The 16,738-nt window shown below is 38.4% G+C and overlaps 1 protein-coding gene across 3 annotated transcripts in view; it reads right to left on the bottom strand.

Moving 5' to 3' along the window:
• FAM135B (family with sequence similarity 135 member B) overlaps window positions 1–16,738 on the bottom strand; it is a 223,913-nt gene that overhangs the window by 148,842 nt on the left and 58,333 nt on the right. For all 3 annotated transcript variants that reach the window (XM_063327583.1, XM_063327582.1, XM_063327585.1), the window contains exon 2: window positions 8,797–8,892. In XM_063327583.1, coding sequence (XP_063183653.1) covers window positions 8,797–8,873 — 77 coding nt within the window. In that variant the 5' untranslated portion in view covers window positions 8,874–8,892. The remainder of the gene's footprint in view (window positions 1–8,796; window positions 8,893–16,738) is intronic.

Raw genomic sequence — 16,738 nt, forward strand, 5'->3', positions numbered from 1 at the left:
CTTTGCACATTTTCATGAATCCAATTCATAAAATAAAAATATTTCTGCAAGCAGAGATCTTAAATTTAAAGGATTATCCTCTGGAGCATCACAGAGTGCCTTTGATCACCCCTAAGAAAGTTAATTAAGTTTTAACTTGAGTAAAGCAAAGGTTTTAATTTAATATGCTAAACCCATGTCTTTGAGATGAATTTCTACTTGAATCAATAGACTTTATACAATAAGTGCTTGCATTTCATTCTTGGGTCTTCTAAAGACAGTTGTGATCTTCACTGATGCACTCAGGTCTAACTGTTTTACCTTCTGAGTATTTGTGCTTAACGATATCATGGACAATTGATGACATAAACCCCATAAATTCATAGAATAAGTCGGCATTAAATGCAGCATAAAAATTGGTCTTCCTTCAGGATGTGACATATTTGTTGAGGAACTGGACACAATAACATTAAGACTTAAGATGTGAAGCATCGCATATAGATGAGAAACAGAAGTTAATTTTATTTGGAAACTGCATTTCTCAGGTAAAATCACTTTTTAATGTTAATCAAATAAACCTATTTTGTGCTGTAAGCTAAACAGCTAGATGAATTACTGAAGACCATGGTGCTGACCATAAATCACTAAAACATAGTGTCTACTGCACGGGCTGAAACTGAACGATGCAGAATAAAGCTGCACAAGGTTGTTTCAGTGCCGAGGAAGGCGATGGTCACACCCACCCTAGTGTCAGGGAATCACTCAGGCTGGAAGTGAAGTTCGGTGGTCTCCAGCCCAATGTGTGCTCAAAGCAGGACCAGTTATTGAATTTGACCAAATTGGTCACATCAATGTCCAGCCAGATCTTGAAAATTCCCCAGCGTCTCTGAGCGGCAAATTCCAGAGCTTGATTATTCTCATAGGATATATATATATTTTTTTTTTTTTAAATCTTGCAACCAGGAACTGTAGCAAGGGACCAGGTCTAGCTGTTCTCTCAACAGCTTGTCCTATATTTAAAGACAAGATTTGCTGCTGGTGATTATGCCATGCTTCCTTTAGGGATATGCACTGTGTGTAACAAAGTGGTAACACATTCTGAACACAGATAACTTCATCTGGCTCAATTAGTTGCTCTTTGCAAAGTGCTTTAGAAAGGAAAAGTGCCAAAAGAGCTGCAAAGCACCACAGTCACCCTCACATGAAAAGCTGGAGAAAACCTTCCCGTTCCCTGAAAATTGCACACAAGGAACACAGTGTTTTTTTGAAGCATCTCATAGTTATTTTATTACCAGAGCTGCTCATTCAGTAATTTCTGGCACCCTCTCTTGTTTAAAATAATTGCAGTGACACAGTCTATGCTCGTGTCATGTTTCTGGCTTGTTCTAATTAAGTTCAGTGCTTTAAAAATATGTCACTTTACTTGCTCTTAAGTAATAAGATGTTGCAGCACATACACATATATCCTTTCACAAGCCTGAGGGCTTAAGACTCCCTTCTCTGACACACATACATGCATGCGTGCACACACACACAGAGCTGAGTGATTACCAGCTTTAGACACGGGTCCATCTGTGACTCTATGAATTAGGAACTGCAGTCAACATTTGAAGTGTAGCTCTGTATGAATGTAAATCATGTTAGGTGAAATTGAAGCTGCTTTCCAACATAATTCACTCAGAAAGTCATCAAAGCAGCAATGTAAATGTCACTTGGATTAGGGTGATATTTGCTCTCCATAGAGGAGATAGTGTCCAGATGTTAATGGACAAAGGTTTATTTTTCGGTCAACCAAGTACAACAGTTAGCTGAGCTTGGGGTTTTCTTCTTTTTATCTTTCTTTTTAAAAAAATAAATATAAAAGACTTGCAAGGAACACGCTTCCTTTCCACTCTTCCAGCACTGATTGCCAACAAAGGGATGTTTAATAAGTGAATGGAACCTGCAGTTAATATTTTAAAAATATTTTTTTAAAACTAATAAATACGCAATTAATTTTGAAGCTTTGGGATACAACCTTCCATGGTTTTCATCGCAATCAGGAGCATTAAAAGGTTAATTTTAAATGGTACAATAGTTTCTTGTCTAATTGCCTGACTCCAAGAAACATGACTCTAAAAAAAAGGAGTAGGACGCATAGACATTACCAAAGACTCAGCTACAAACTCTGGCACAGAAATCTTACTAGAAATGTCCTTGCTTAATATTAGGTATCACAAAGACTCATGCCTTCTTTGGAGGCATGAGTTACAGAGGTGCGTTGCTTGCCAACCTCTAAATCAGAGAAGACAATCCAACAAGCTGATTGAGACACTCCCGTTAATGTCAGTGGTTTTGAAGAAGGCTATAGAAACCTGATGAACATAAAATGCCACGTGGTTTTAATTGATTTCCTGACTGTTTAGCAGTCTTGAAAACTGTGGCTGGAAGAATAGCAAAAGCCCTGTTTTTTCTGAGATGTAGAGTTTTGTATTATTCTATTCAGCTATCACAACTCATTGCTGACAAGATCACTACTAAGTGTCCATCGTGCTATGCTTTGTCTAAACATGTAAAATTTTATACCTTTTTTAGTTGAAAACGTGCATAAACACACCAGCTGTGTTTCTTTTTTCTTTTGAAGCTTTTTTTTTTTAATACCATTCAGTATGGTATTTTATATTATGCTCATCACTAATACCTGAGCAGTGCTTCCACAAAGACCAATATCTGTCATATAATTTTCCTTTTATTCTTTCCCCTGGGGTAGAAACTTGAGCAGTAGAGCGTTTTCTGTTTTAACTCTAATAGTTTTTGCATTCAGAAACACGCTTTTGTCAGAAATGCCAGATCAGTTCTAAGACGCCTGACCCTTGGAGATGATCCCTTGTCCCTAGGGGTTTACTGCACTGCTCCAGTCAGGTCCCAGAGAAGGGATGATCCTTCTTGCAGGTGCATTTTCCTTTTCTGACACAAAGTTCTACTTTGCCTAAAAAAAAAAAAAAAAAAAAAAAAAACCAAAAACGGAAAAAAAGAAAAGAAGCTTCCTATATGAGCCTGTGTCCAAGGTGCTCACAGTAACCTGTGGGGCTGAGGAGATAATGTGCAGTGTTTTGTAGCATTTCCCTCATGATGACATTTCTGCAGCTCAGAAAAACTGTCATTAGGCCATGAGAGCAAGAGGGCATCATCACCTCCATCATCTCCTTTGCAGAGATAGTAGGAATATCAGTCATACCTGGTATGGTTATTACCAACAAGCAGCCAAGGGATAGTCCCAAGCTGCAATCCAGACAGACGAGTTACGGGTGTATGTATATATCTCTTTCATCAAAGGATAGTGAGCCACACTCTACAAGAAGCTGTCATCTTAACTGCTACCTTGTGTCTTGCTTAGGCTCACCTCTCCTTTTTCCCTGCTGCTCACTGAACCATCGTAGTGTGACATGCTTACACACAACAGAGGGGTATGCACATTCTCTGCATAATGATGTCACTTGATTTTGTGTCATCTGGTTAATTGTACAGTCAGTAATTATTACACAAAAATGGCAGAAAAGACACAGTAGGTCACAGAAGAAGAAGCTCCAGCAGGCAAGACATTGTACACTGGCTGCATTTCAGAGATGACACTCTAAGGTTCTCTGCCACATCTAGCATACGAAACATTATCTCAGGGTCCTGAGTGCTATCTATCCAGGCCTCTTATTTATGAATCTAGATTGTACTAAATCGGTGATATTGCCTTGGTCAGCAAACCTATTAGACGAGCTGGCTTTTAGCTTAGCTCTCTGTAAGTAAAGAAGTGACACAGAACAGTTACCTAATGTATTTAGGGTAAGGTAAGTCAGAGTATTGCTTATCTGAAGGAGGAAAATAATTTCCAGATACAAGAGTATCCTACTTTCCACTGACTAGTTTGATCGTGAGTCAATGGAGTTTGTTGAGATGCTGCTCTTCACTTGAGAACAGTCTCCTATCTTAGGCTTTACTCTATTTAGTTTCAATCATCTTTTCCAAAATACTACTGACACTGGAGATCTCACCTCTCTTCTGGAGTCACAGTGTGCCTGAAAATTAAAGTTGCTTACACTAATTAATCAAATGAGAGATTTGTCTTCACAAATTGTCATGAAAATAACATGAAAATAATCATCATACATGATTCTCCTGAATTTGGACATTTGCTAGACTTTGGGACATTGATGTTCAGCTTACTGAACACAAGCACCTCAGCTACTTTCATGAGTTCGGATTTGTGCTATACTAGTCTCAAGCCTGCCAGTTCATGGCAGCAGGTTCTCAACTATCACTGCAAGACCATGTAGATAGTCATTGTCTTCTTACTCCTGAGCTTTTTTTGCCTTTTTTTTTTTTTTTTTGGAAAGTATCTGCTGCTGCCTTAAAGTTAAGGTCTGTTCAAGAGTCACAGAAATAATGTCTTCATGCCAAGAAAAAAGTCAGTTCTGTCAATACATCTATTCCAAGGGCCGGCACTAATTATTCCAGAAATGCATCACTTTAGCATGCCTGTTAGCCCTCTTCTTTTTCTTTTTTTATTTTTTTTAACCTCATTTATATTAAAGAGAATACATGCATCATAAATGAACTAGGTAAGTATTTTCAAAATGACATAGATTTACAGTCCAAAAGTCATTTGTATTTCATTACAGGTGAGAAGTTTGAAGAAAGGCATATGGTTATGAACAAAGTAACAAGATTTGTCCTAGACTGTCAATTTTATTTTTTTTTTTTTTTTTTGCATGTACTGACACTGAACCTCAAAGACTCCAGAAATAAGGTCTGAACGTCTGAATACCATGTGTATTTCGCAGGTATCCATCCTGAATCTGAACCTGTATGCTGAGGAAGGGAGCTGCTGCATTTTGTCTCTGAAGAGGATGATTTCATGACTAAGTACACTGAAACACCGTTGTCCATCTGGTAGGCAAGAGGGATGTTTTCCAACATAAAGGCTTTCTCTGTTCAGGCAGAATATCACGTTTTCAGCAGCTCTTAATGCTATTGGTACTTGGTCTGATGCTTGTAGGGTCTTGGAAACTCTGAGACCACTGATCTTTTCCCCAGGGCAATGTTACATTCATTTTAGAAGAAGCTGGACTTTATTTTTCCACTCATTTTCAATTGTCACTACCCCTTACACACATAAACCACCAGTCTAAGTGTTAGACACTTAAAAATTGCAGCCCGGAATTTGAGGAGTGAAAAAACTGATAAGCAGTTGATTCGGTCCTGTGATTGGCAACTAGTGGCTTACCTTGATCCTTGCTTTATAATACATCATTGCCGGAATCCCAGCATTAGTAAGTCACTGTCTCACCTTCTTTGTGCCCTCTTTTCCCTCACAGGCTCCAAATGTTACTTACCCTCTGAACGCAGTAGTTGTGGGCTTGTTTTTTTCAGTCTGTCAAATAGATTTTGAAAAGCTTTAAGAAAAGAAGGTGCATAAGGATTGCATCTGACAGAGCCAGACAAATCAATTAATTGATCTCTGGCAGTCAGGGATAATTTTATTTCCTACTCTATTAAGGAAAATCAGAATCAGTTAGGTAATTTCACTAGAGAAAATATCTGTCACCAGTTATTAAGCAGCACATGATGGAGAGAATTAAGGATGGAAAACTTAAAAACTTTTTTCTTCCAGAAACTGCATTACCTGTTACTCAACCTTTAGAACTCCAGCATCAAACAGCATTGCAATTCCTTTGGTTTGACCAATTAAAAGGTTCTTTCTTCCCCTATAGTAGCACCTACAGCATTTAACCTTTGATGTCTATAAATACTAACACTGTTATGTTCGTGCTTCAAAAGAAGATAAATTTAACACTAATTGACCAAAGTAAACTACCTGCAACACATAATTTACTGATGACTGTTCCTGTTATATAAGACAGAAATAAGACAGAAACATATAACCACAAGCAATATTTACAAAAAAAAAAAAAAAAAAAAAACAACCCAAAACAACCAAACTGATTACTTTTATACCGGAATCTCTTTTCAGCATTAACTGTTCACACGGGTTAAGAAACATGATTCAAGTATCACAAGGTGCAATTCAGATAGATTAAGGAGTTTCCATTCCTCCTGAGGAGAGAGGTGGCAACTGGCTGTGTGTGCATACAGAATTCAAAATAGCTTCCAGCGCAATCAGAAATAGAAGAGGACCATTACTGAAGGCCTAACATTTTAAAGCACTTTGACTCCGTGCCAGCAGATCATGTCTTTAATCAAGTTTGATTATTAACCGTCACCTAACGGGTCCAGAAGGGCTGATTCTCCCAGGATTCTCTTGCTATACCTTTTTGATTTACTTATTCCTTTATTTGCATGGAGTGCTCTTCTCCAAAGGGCTCACTGTTGGCCCAGACACGCTCTCCCTAAAGGTACCGTCTTTAGAAGGACAGTTAGCCAAGACTAAGTGTTTTGGAAAATACTGTCCTTACTTCTGCACAATTACACAGTTCCAACCCAGGAATATCAACCTTATGTCAATTAGGCATACAGTAGCAGAACTGCTGTGTATTTGTGGAGATACATAATAAGGTTTTTTATTATGGTGGGTTTTTTTATTTTGTTTTTGTACCAAAGTATCAGGAGGAAAAGTAAACAACATAAATTTTTATTAATATTCTTCATTGTTGTTCTTGCTTTTGTTGTTAAAAATACGCAGCATGTTAGGTTCCCATAGAAATTAAGATTTTTTTCAGCTGCACTGCTATCCTGATGGACAACTTTTCATAAATCATCTTTCTGGCCTTCCTCAGGACAGAAGGATATTGACTCAATTTACAAGGCACTGAAAGAAGGAAAACAGTACTTAAATATAAAATTCCCTTCATTATTACTTCAATCACCCTCTCCTCTGGGGAGACCATATGTCAACCCAAGGTATCCCAGATGTCTATAGTGAATATCAACAATGGTAACAGGGTAAAAAATGAAAAATATGCCCAACTTAAAATGAAATTGGACAAGTTATTTACCCCTTTTCTTCACATATTCATGCTATAGTGATAGGGGCTGCTGCGTAGATGAAGCCAGGCAGAGGATAGCGATCAGCAAACATGAGACACAATAAAGGATTTTGTTGGAAATGCAAAGGTTAAAACTATGGAAGGAAAGCAGACTTAATACTATGCAGTATATATAGAAAGAAAAATTACTGTAAACAAATTAATGCAGTATAACCTATAGTACCATGTGTTTGGAATATTAATCAGTAAAGCCAGGTAAGCACCAGTGGGGAAAAAAGCAAGGGTAATTAGGAACTCATTAGTGTGACAGCAGAATATATTATCTGTCTTAGTGCTAGGTTTACCCCCACACCAGAGATCTGATCTGACTGTCAAAGCCAAAGAAAGCATTTTACAGACATTATTGAATGCAAAAGCAGACCGATATGACAAAAAGCAGGCAGCTCGTCACACAGTAACATGAGAAGTGGGAATATTCCTAGCTAACCTTTGAACATCCTACTGTCTAAGTGCAAAAAAATCACTGAACTCACAGATGGGTGTGGATTTTCAAATGTGAGGAAGATCAAAGACATTACCCTGATTGTCAGAAGCCAAGAAAAAAATCTATAGCTAGGACTGTCTTCTAAGGTCATAAGGACAGGAATACACAGCAGATTTCTTTTATAACTCAGATAAACCAAACACCTCAAGCACAGAGGATTTTTTTTTTTATTTTCCTATTTAACACAGTACTTGGTATAGTCAGAGTGCTTTCTAACATAAAGCTGGTGGATATGCACTTGGAGACAAGAACAGAATGACAGATGTCAGCTGTTAAAACAAAATGTTTCCTTCATTCAACTTCACAGCATCTTTTCCACGTAGTTCCTCACAGTGAAAGCAATTAACAAAAAGCCCGTGCACAGGTAGGAATGGCTCTACTTAATCTATCCCAATACCTGAAACAATTCCATAGTTTTCTTGCTTGAAATGGTTCTCAAGATGGACAAATCAGCTGTGAACCACCCCTGTGCAAAGCTAAGGCTCGAAAGAGAACATCTAGTGTACTGTACACATCAGTCCTCATAGATGGAAGAAAATAATATTCCGCTAGACCCACTACTGTCCATTAAGTACATTCTTTTGACCCATCTGGGTCTTCTGATCTCCTCAAAAAGTGTTTCAGTACCTTGTCTTTTCCTCACTGGAAAACACTGTAGGGTCCAATACGCAAACAGAGTAACAACTCACATGTGGTTAGGCTGCTGCACTTCACGGCCACTAGGTTGCTATAAAAGCTATTGGGAAGAGAGGTGTAAAAGAATAGGGGCAAAAGTTTCGGTAAGTTGTACATGTTTTTCTAACTTACAGGGATGTGAAAGAAACATTACGGCCAGCAGAACCAGAGCTTCAGGCAAACATGAGTATTCATGTTCCCTTCTGAAATGGTAAGATTCAGCTAAAATTCGTTAAAAGAATGTTGTCATTAGATTTATGACCCTAAAATTAACATGTTTTCATGATGGTTCAACACAGCTGTCGTTTAGCAGAGGCTCAACACCAGTCCAAAAGCATTTAAAGCAGCTATCGTGCTTATATCAAAACAGATACTTAAAATAATTTGGATCATTACAACATGGTATTACAAAAACAAGTCAGTCAGTCTGACTTTATAGTGAAAGTGATGTACATTGATCTTCCTTGACAGCAATGAAAGCCCAATGACATCCTTCCCTGCCCCAGAGATTGCATAAAATATAACTGCATTTGGCAGAAAAGAACCTGTTTTGTAGTTTAACTCTTTTCTATAAACTACTCCTCTGTAATCGGATGCAAATTAATGGAAATGTCAACTCACCCTCTCTGGAAGAGGTCCACATTATGGAATTTGTGTAGCTCCACAGAAAACTCGACCGTTCCCTGGACCTCAGACATGATTTTTTCAGGTCATCACCTAAAGAACACATATATAGAGGCATTATAAACATTTAAAGTATTTTGCTTAACAAATCCATGGATAGATTACTACATTTTATTCGTCATCTCGGGGTTCATGCAAAGATTGAAATCAACTGCAATCAACTGGAATCTTTCCAATAACATCATTGGGCTCCATCTTCAGGAAGACTTGCTAAAAGCCAGATCAAAGCAGTAATTAAGAGAGGTAAAAAGCCTAATTGAGCCTAAGGACAGAATGATAATATTATGGAAAGTATAAGAAGCAAAAAGTAAATAACATATTATGTGGAAGAATCTCAGAGCAAATTTTAATTAACTCTCTTGCTTCTCTTGTACGGGAAATTGATTTTTTTATTCCCATTTTACCAAATGGCAGATATCCAGGGTCAGCGCAGCTCATTTCTGTAAAAGCATAAGCCAAAAAGACATAAACCCTAGGCAGATGAGAGCAGAATTCAGAATCCTCTTGCTTTTGACCCTTCTTATGACTTAACTAAAGTCCCGGAAGGGAAGCTTCTGTGGGAATGTGAATAATTTAAAGATTAATGAATGGAAGAGATTCTTCTAAGGAAAATGCTGACAATCAAAGCACCTAATAGGCCACAACAGTCAGATCAAGATTTTGAAGCATTACAGCCGTTTACAGATAATAACTCATACGTTCATTGAATCACAGAATAATTCAGGTTGGAAGGGATCTCAGGAGGTCATACCTTACTCAAGGAAGCTTTGCAAAAATAAATTTCCAATCCAGCAATATTTAATACACCAGTGCAAACCCTTAGCAATTCCCTCATAGCAGCAGAGGCAAGCTAAGGGCTTTTACAGCTTTTGGACAGATTTTGAATTTTCTATTACCTTTTCCTCCTTTTCTCCCTGCAAGTCTACTCCAGGCAATCTGCAAGCTGTCTGGAAATGGCCTATAGCATCACTGAGAAAACGGAGATCAGATTTGTTTAATTAATAAGTTAATAAGCACGATTTTGGTAGCTGTTTGACAGCAGTCAAGTGCAATATCTGAGGAAGACCCATGACAGGGCTATTAATAATTACCTGTCTGAGACACGGGGGGCTTTAAGGGGACATCCAGCTCAGACTGCAAAGGGGAGAATTTCTCCATATTTGATAACCACTAATTTCCATGGCACTCAAAGATTTGTTCATTTTCTCCAATGAAGCAGGAATGAAGAGGGGTTTGATACATGAATTCCTCAGATAAGCATTAGGCTGTAGCTTTCTGATAAGTCTTAATGCTCAGTCCTGATTAGTAATTTTCCAACTGACTGGCTTATTACACCCATTATTTTAAACTATGGGGTTTCTTTCTGGCTATCCTCTCAAGCACTACTATTTTTCAAAAAGACCTCATTCCAAAGTTAAAAGGTTGTTGATTTTTCATTCACGCTCCTCAAAAACAAACATTGCAGATGTTGACTCTGGAATGACAAGAATGGGACCTAAAATGTATGTAATACATCTAATATTTGTCAATAACTGTGAGAAAGAAAATTAGAACAATTGCTAAGTTACCCATCTGATATACTTCCAAGGTAAGGAACTCTACATTAACTTGTGTCAGGCCATGATTTAGGAGCAGTGAAGGTAAACCCAAACATTATCACTTGACAATGTACTATTCTTTTTTTTTTCCTTTTTTTTTTTCTTTTTTTTTCCCTTCCATTTGAACGGGAATGAGACTAATCCTTTCTTGCTTTGCCTTTCTGCAGTTGTATACCGTTTATAAGTCTCGTATATCACATATCGACCTGCTTATGTGTGTGATAGTCTTGTCTGAGTGTACAGTATCAAAGCAAAGGAGACCATGTGTGGGAAGCCAAGAGACAACCACACAATACCACAAAGCAATACTCTGACAGGTTATTTAGCCTTGAGGAGGGTGTTAATTGGGAGAATTGCCTCTGGGTAAATCTGCATGTTGTGCTGAGGCGTATTTCCCTAGACCAAAAGCTCAGGATCAAAGGGAAATACATGCTTTTGAAGACACCAGTTTAAAGAGGAGAGGTATGAACGGATGCCCAACCAGTTCAGACCAGCACCAATGTTGTCAAAGATCGAAAGAATGATGTGAGGCTAAGGTTAGCTAGGGTAAATGAAAAATTAAATACATGGAATAAACACACAAATCTTCACTGTATTTACATTTTATTTTGCATGCTTTTCAAAAAAAATGTAGAAGAATCATCCTGCAAAAGAAAAACCTGTTCCTGTAACTTTATTTCCCTCAGTGATCACCAGAATGAAAGAGTAAATAGTTACTACGCCAGGCTGGACTTCCATCCACCCCACCGGTGCACCAGAGGATCAGAGCACATACACCTACATCAGGCAGTGATAGAGACAGGGCCTCCAGCAGCAGGGCCTGGAGCTTCATGGAACCCTCAACAATTCCTAAAAGGGGCCTCTGCTGCACCTTATCAGCATGGCACTTAACAAGGTTCAAAGAAAACCTACTCAGAGACATGGGCATCATGCTTCAATGAAAGAAGCTATGAAATTTGACAAAACAGTTGCAGGAACCCCTGGATCAAGAACACACAAGTGCTTAAAATGATGCACAAATTTTTTTGGTACTCTACCAAGTGCCTCCTTAAAGGAACCTGACCACACCCCTTCAAAATCCAGGACTTGTGAAGGACCTCTGACCACCCCTTGCTCAGTGATCACTCTGTCAGACAACCTTGGCATGTAAATAGAGGAATAGTCAGTAAAAATAACACTGAAGTGAAGGATGCCCTTACATCAGTATTGTAAACACAATAGGGAATGTTGCCAATAGGGAATGTTGCCAGTATTGAAGTATCATCAATTTATCTAATAAGCAGTTCAAAGAAAAATAGAGGTGATTCTTGGGAAGGCTTTAGTACATTGTTTTTTTTCTGAAATGTCTATTTTTAAGTCAATCTCTTTGCATTTTGCAGAAGAGAACTGAAGACAACACTAATAAACAGCCATGTGAAGCTACTAAATTAACATGGGAAGTGTTTTGGCCATATGCTTCTGTAAAAGCAGTCCGCATGAACATTCTCATCGCTCAAAAGCACTGGATTGCTTCATAAAGTGCTGCCATTGTCACTGGTTGTGCTGTGCTGTCCTACATGCACCAGTGTTACGAGTCAGACCACAGCTTTGGCAGTTTGTCCTTCCAACAAGCGTTGGTGTCCTAGCAAGAGACAGTCAATTTCAATTGTCATTTTGCTTGTAGCAAGGAGACACGAACTGAAGATCAAAAATCCTTTATACAAATAAAGCCCTATGAAAATCAATGTGTTTAAAGATTGGAGACTGTCTCACTTGCATTTTTAAAGGAAGGCTTGATTTTACGCCCCACATCTCCATTGTTGTCAGTGGAGATATCTTCTGGATTGGAGATTGTTCAACATTGGATACTGGCCAAAGTGCAATAGCTTTATTCATCTTTATCCTCCATTGCTCTCTGCAATCTTTTTGACTCACAGTATTTGTGCTAATGACATTTTAGAGACACAGTCAACTGACCGAGCCCTCTGACAGCAGGTGATTAGTTGGTTACATACCACACACACACAACTGTTAAACACCTTGAAGTTAAAAATGAGTCTGACAATTCCCTGCTGAGATAGCAATCAGCATCCACCCAACCGAAGGGAGTAAAGGAAGGTGATATGGGGACAGAGCAGGGTGGAAATAAGGACTCTACATACTCTGACAGTCCATGAACTTTCTAGCATTTGTGTAATTTAATCTGAGTTAAAAATAAAGTAGACATTCACCATTCTTGTCCATCTCCATCACAGAAGCCAGAAAAAAAGAAAAGAAAAAAAAAAAACAACGCAACACCACCAAGGACAAAAGAACAAAACAAACTGTGATAAAGGGCAATGACTCATAAACATAGAAACATTCATTTAGGAGAATAAAGCTGCCTCTCAGGAAACACAGCACATACTATCTCCAGGATAGCACCACTGTCCTTAGTGCTTTTAAAGCATCTTTTATTTTATTGTGAATTTCTTCAGAAGCTGGTGTTTGTTGGTGGCTGGGCATTTTATTTATTTATTTATTTATTAATAATTCCTTGGTTAAGTGTGTAGAATAAAGTCACAGCGAGATAACCTTATTCTCTTCTCCCCAGATTACTTCACCTACTGTAAAATTCTAAGTAAGGAACAGAGGAATAAAGTAAAAGGAGGACTATAAACACACACAAATACACTCTGAGACTAAAACATTAGGAGAAAAAGGACATTCGTTAGGCCAAGTCTCTTTTTTCTGGTTGTTTTACTTTATTAATTAAATTGTTCCAGTGTTCATCCCAGTGTGGATCCGGGTTCTTAGGGCAGTGATTGCACCTCAATGGACTTCTGGGCATACATTATCTGGATTCTGAGCATACATTAATTGCTTGAGTGAAAGCAGTCACAAATGTCAGTAAGTCCTTTCTACACTACAACACTGTCATTAACCGTTCTCCAGTTTACAGAATCTGTCATTTTTTTCTGCCAGTGCATCAGTAAAATGGGAGAGGTGAGGTCTTCAGCAAAACAATGATTTCAAAAGTTAACATCTCATTTTATTAAAATAAATTAAGCCAGTAATTCTCTTCTAAGATTTTAGGTGACAGCAAGATATCTCCTTTATACTTTTAAAAGGAGCCAATCTAAATATAATACTAAAGTTACAAATCAATGACAAGGCTTGTTAAGAAAAACTATTAAATAAGTAGTTATAATATTTTACATTTTACCGTTTCTTTGTAGAAATCGCTGACATTACAGGGCCTAGAACCTGGATCTCCCATGAGTAATATATTTTTAGACTATTCTAGGGTAGAGGTGGCATTGAATTTTATTCAGAATACCTCTTCTTTTCCTAAAACATTTTTTTTTTGTTTCCCAGCACTGCAGAGGCTACATAATTACTGAAATGTAAACTTTTTACTTGAATTATTATAAAACTTCATTTTTTCTGAGACTTGCGTCAACCCTGAGGAAGCCACCAGAGATAATGTTTATACTTTAGCAAAGTGATTCAAGCATGGGTTTATGTTCCTTTGACTTGTCGAGTTAGACCTTTCATCTTACTATAGCACAGCAACAAGCTAGAGCATTTATCTTGACTCATGGAAAGTTAATGAAGGATGTGGTCCCTCAAGACTCACCTTTTGCCACAGCTTTAACAGTAACAAAAAACCTCTGACTAATATTCAGTTTCTCACATTCAAGTACCAGAACTTCATCACATTGATAAAACAAAATATCTACACTCAGTGGAAAACAGCTATCATGTCATTCAATATTTGGCCTCACTCGAACAGTATGCGATGAAGTTGAAAGAAAGGAATATATGCAATAAAATTTGAATAGATGATGCACATACACAATCTAGAAATCAACCAGAAGGCTTGTTAGTTTGTTTTCTAAATGAACTTACAAAATCCACAACTTCTGGGTCACTGCTTTTTTGTAATTTTTCTGTTTGTTTTGTTTGTCTGTTTTTGTATTACCATTTAAGACTTCAGTCTCAAGTAGTGACCAGTGACGAGTGGCAATCCTCTGGGGTCGGCACTGGGACCAGTGCTGTTTAACATCTTTGTTGGCAACATTGATGGTGGGATCAAGTGCAGCCTCAGTGAGTTTGCTGATGACACCAAGCCATGTGGAGAGGTCGACACGCTGGAGGGAAGGGATACCATCCAGAGGGACCTGGACAGGATTGAGAAGTGGGCCTGTACAAACCTCATGATGTTCAACAAAGTCAAGTGCAAGGTCCTTCACGTGGGTCAGGGTAATCCCAAACAAACACAAACGCCGACTGGATAGAGAATGGATTGATAGCAGCCCTGAGGAGAAGGACTTATGAGTATTAGTTGATGAGAAGCTTAACAATTCGTGCTTGCACCCCACAAAGCCAACCATATCCTTGGCTGCATCAAGAGAAGTGTGTCCAGCAGGGTAAGGGAGGGGATTCTGCTCCTCTACTCCACTCTGGTGAGATCCCACCTGGAGTACTGCATCCAGCTCTGGAGCCCCCCACCATAAGAAGGACATGGACCTGTTGGAGTGGATCCAGAGGAGACCACGAAGATGCCCAGAGGTCTGGAGCCCCTCTGCTGTGAGGACAGGCTGAGAGAGTTGGGATTGTTCAGCCTGGAGAAGAGGCCCCCTTTCAGTACCTAAACGGGACCTACAGGAAAGATGGGGAGGGACTTTTTATCAGGGAGTGTAGCGATAGATAAAGAGGTAATGGTTTTAAACCGAAAGTGTGTAGATTTAGATTAGATATTAGGAAGAAACTGTTTACTGTGAGGGTGGAGAGACACTGCCCCAGGTTGCCCAGGGAAGTTGTGTATGCCCCATCCCTGGAAGCATTCAAGACCATTCTATGAGTCTAAGTCTTCTTCAGAAATCATGTTATTCTTGGGCATGAGAAACCTTGTAATGCTCTGTTTAGTCATGTAAGTATCAGGGATTATTTTGTAAGATCTCCAGTCTACATTCCTCTAACATTACCCAGTATAGTTCACAGAATGAGATACTATCACAGCACAAGATAACAATAATCCCTTGCAGCTATTTTGCTAAGGTTTCTAGGTTTCCAGTCCATTGCAAACCTTTGAATTTTTTCTTCAATATGTAAGCAAATTAAACACTTGTGTTACAGGTGAAAAATAATGCCAGGCACATAGTTTTATTCAATTATATTCATTAAACTTTTTTTTTTCCACTGCATAAGCATTTAGCCTTGTTCAAAATATTAAAGACACATATTTTTTTTTATATTCTAAAGAGCTAACTCAGTTTGGCTGCAAGCCCTGAAAATAATCTTCCAATATTAAAAAAAAAAAAATTAAAAAATAACAATTTACTGCTTAGTATTCTCAGGGAAATCAATATTCACAATTTTGTCAAATGTATTAGACATATGTTCATAAAGCGTGCCACACCATTAATCACTTTTACCAAGGTTCGTTGATTGCTACCACCCAAATGGTATGAGTTAGAGACACAGAAGACAAATAATAAATGATCCTTTAAAAAATTACTCATAACCCAGAGAGTATTCAGAGTGGAGCAAATAAGAAAGGAGATGTTTTATTTTATGTATTTTTTTTTTTGCACTTACGAACGCCACTGTGTTTTGCCTTTTGCCAGCACAGCTGGAATTCTCAGAGTACCAGTGGTGCCAAGTTCACTAGGGGTAGATACCCATTCAACCTCCAGCAACAAAATTAGTGTTATGAGTCAAACCAGTTGCACCTCACAGTTGAGGACCTTCAGTCTAGATCAGTAGCTTCAGATATATGGTCTACATAGTCACGAGCGAAAATAGAGCGTACAGAAGGGATCCAGAGAAAGTCACTTAGGAAAACAAGTCAACAACTTCAATTTGTCTCACATTCTGTTTGTGGGACTAATACATATTTGAGAATTTGCCCAGGTCTCCAAATCCAAGAAGCTTGAAAAGCAATGATCTAGATTATACCCGTCATAGACTGGTCATTTCAAGGGTATTTAGATGAAGGAATAAATCTACCAGGGAAAAAAAACAAAAACACCAGGTTATGCCAGAGGATTTGTAGGGCAGAACTGAACGAGGGCCAGAATACATGTCAGGTGCCAGTAGGCTGCTCTTATGAGATATAAAGCCTTTGAGCTATTAGGCAGGATTAAATGTGAACACAGCTGTGCAAATTTAGGTCAGACCACTCAAAAAAAAAAGGAAGAACAACCTCAATTTGTCCTCTGTTAGCACGTGCCTATCAGGACACCAGTCTGAGTTCAGCTCAGCACAAATCACTATCTGCTTACAACAGTTAGTAATAACCTGCTGTTGGTATTGTG

Source organism: Chroicocephalus ridibundus, chromosome 2 (genome assembly GCF_963924245.1).
Source record: "Chroicocephalus ridibundus chromosome 2, bChrRid1.1, whole genome shotgun sequence".
In the NCBI taxonomy this organism is placed as follows: domain Eukaryota; kingdom Metazoa; phylum Chordata; class Aves; order Charadriiformes; family Laridae; genus Chroicocephalus; species Chroicocephalus ridibundus.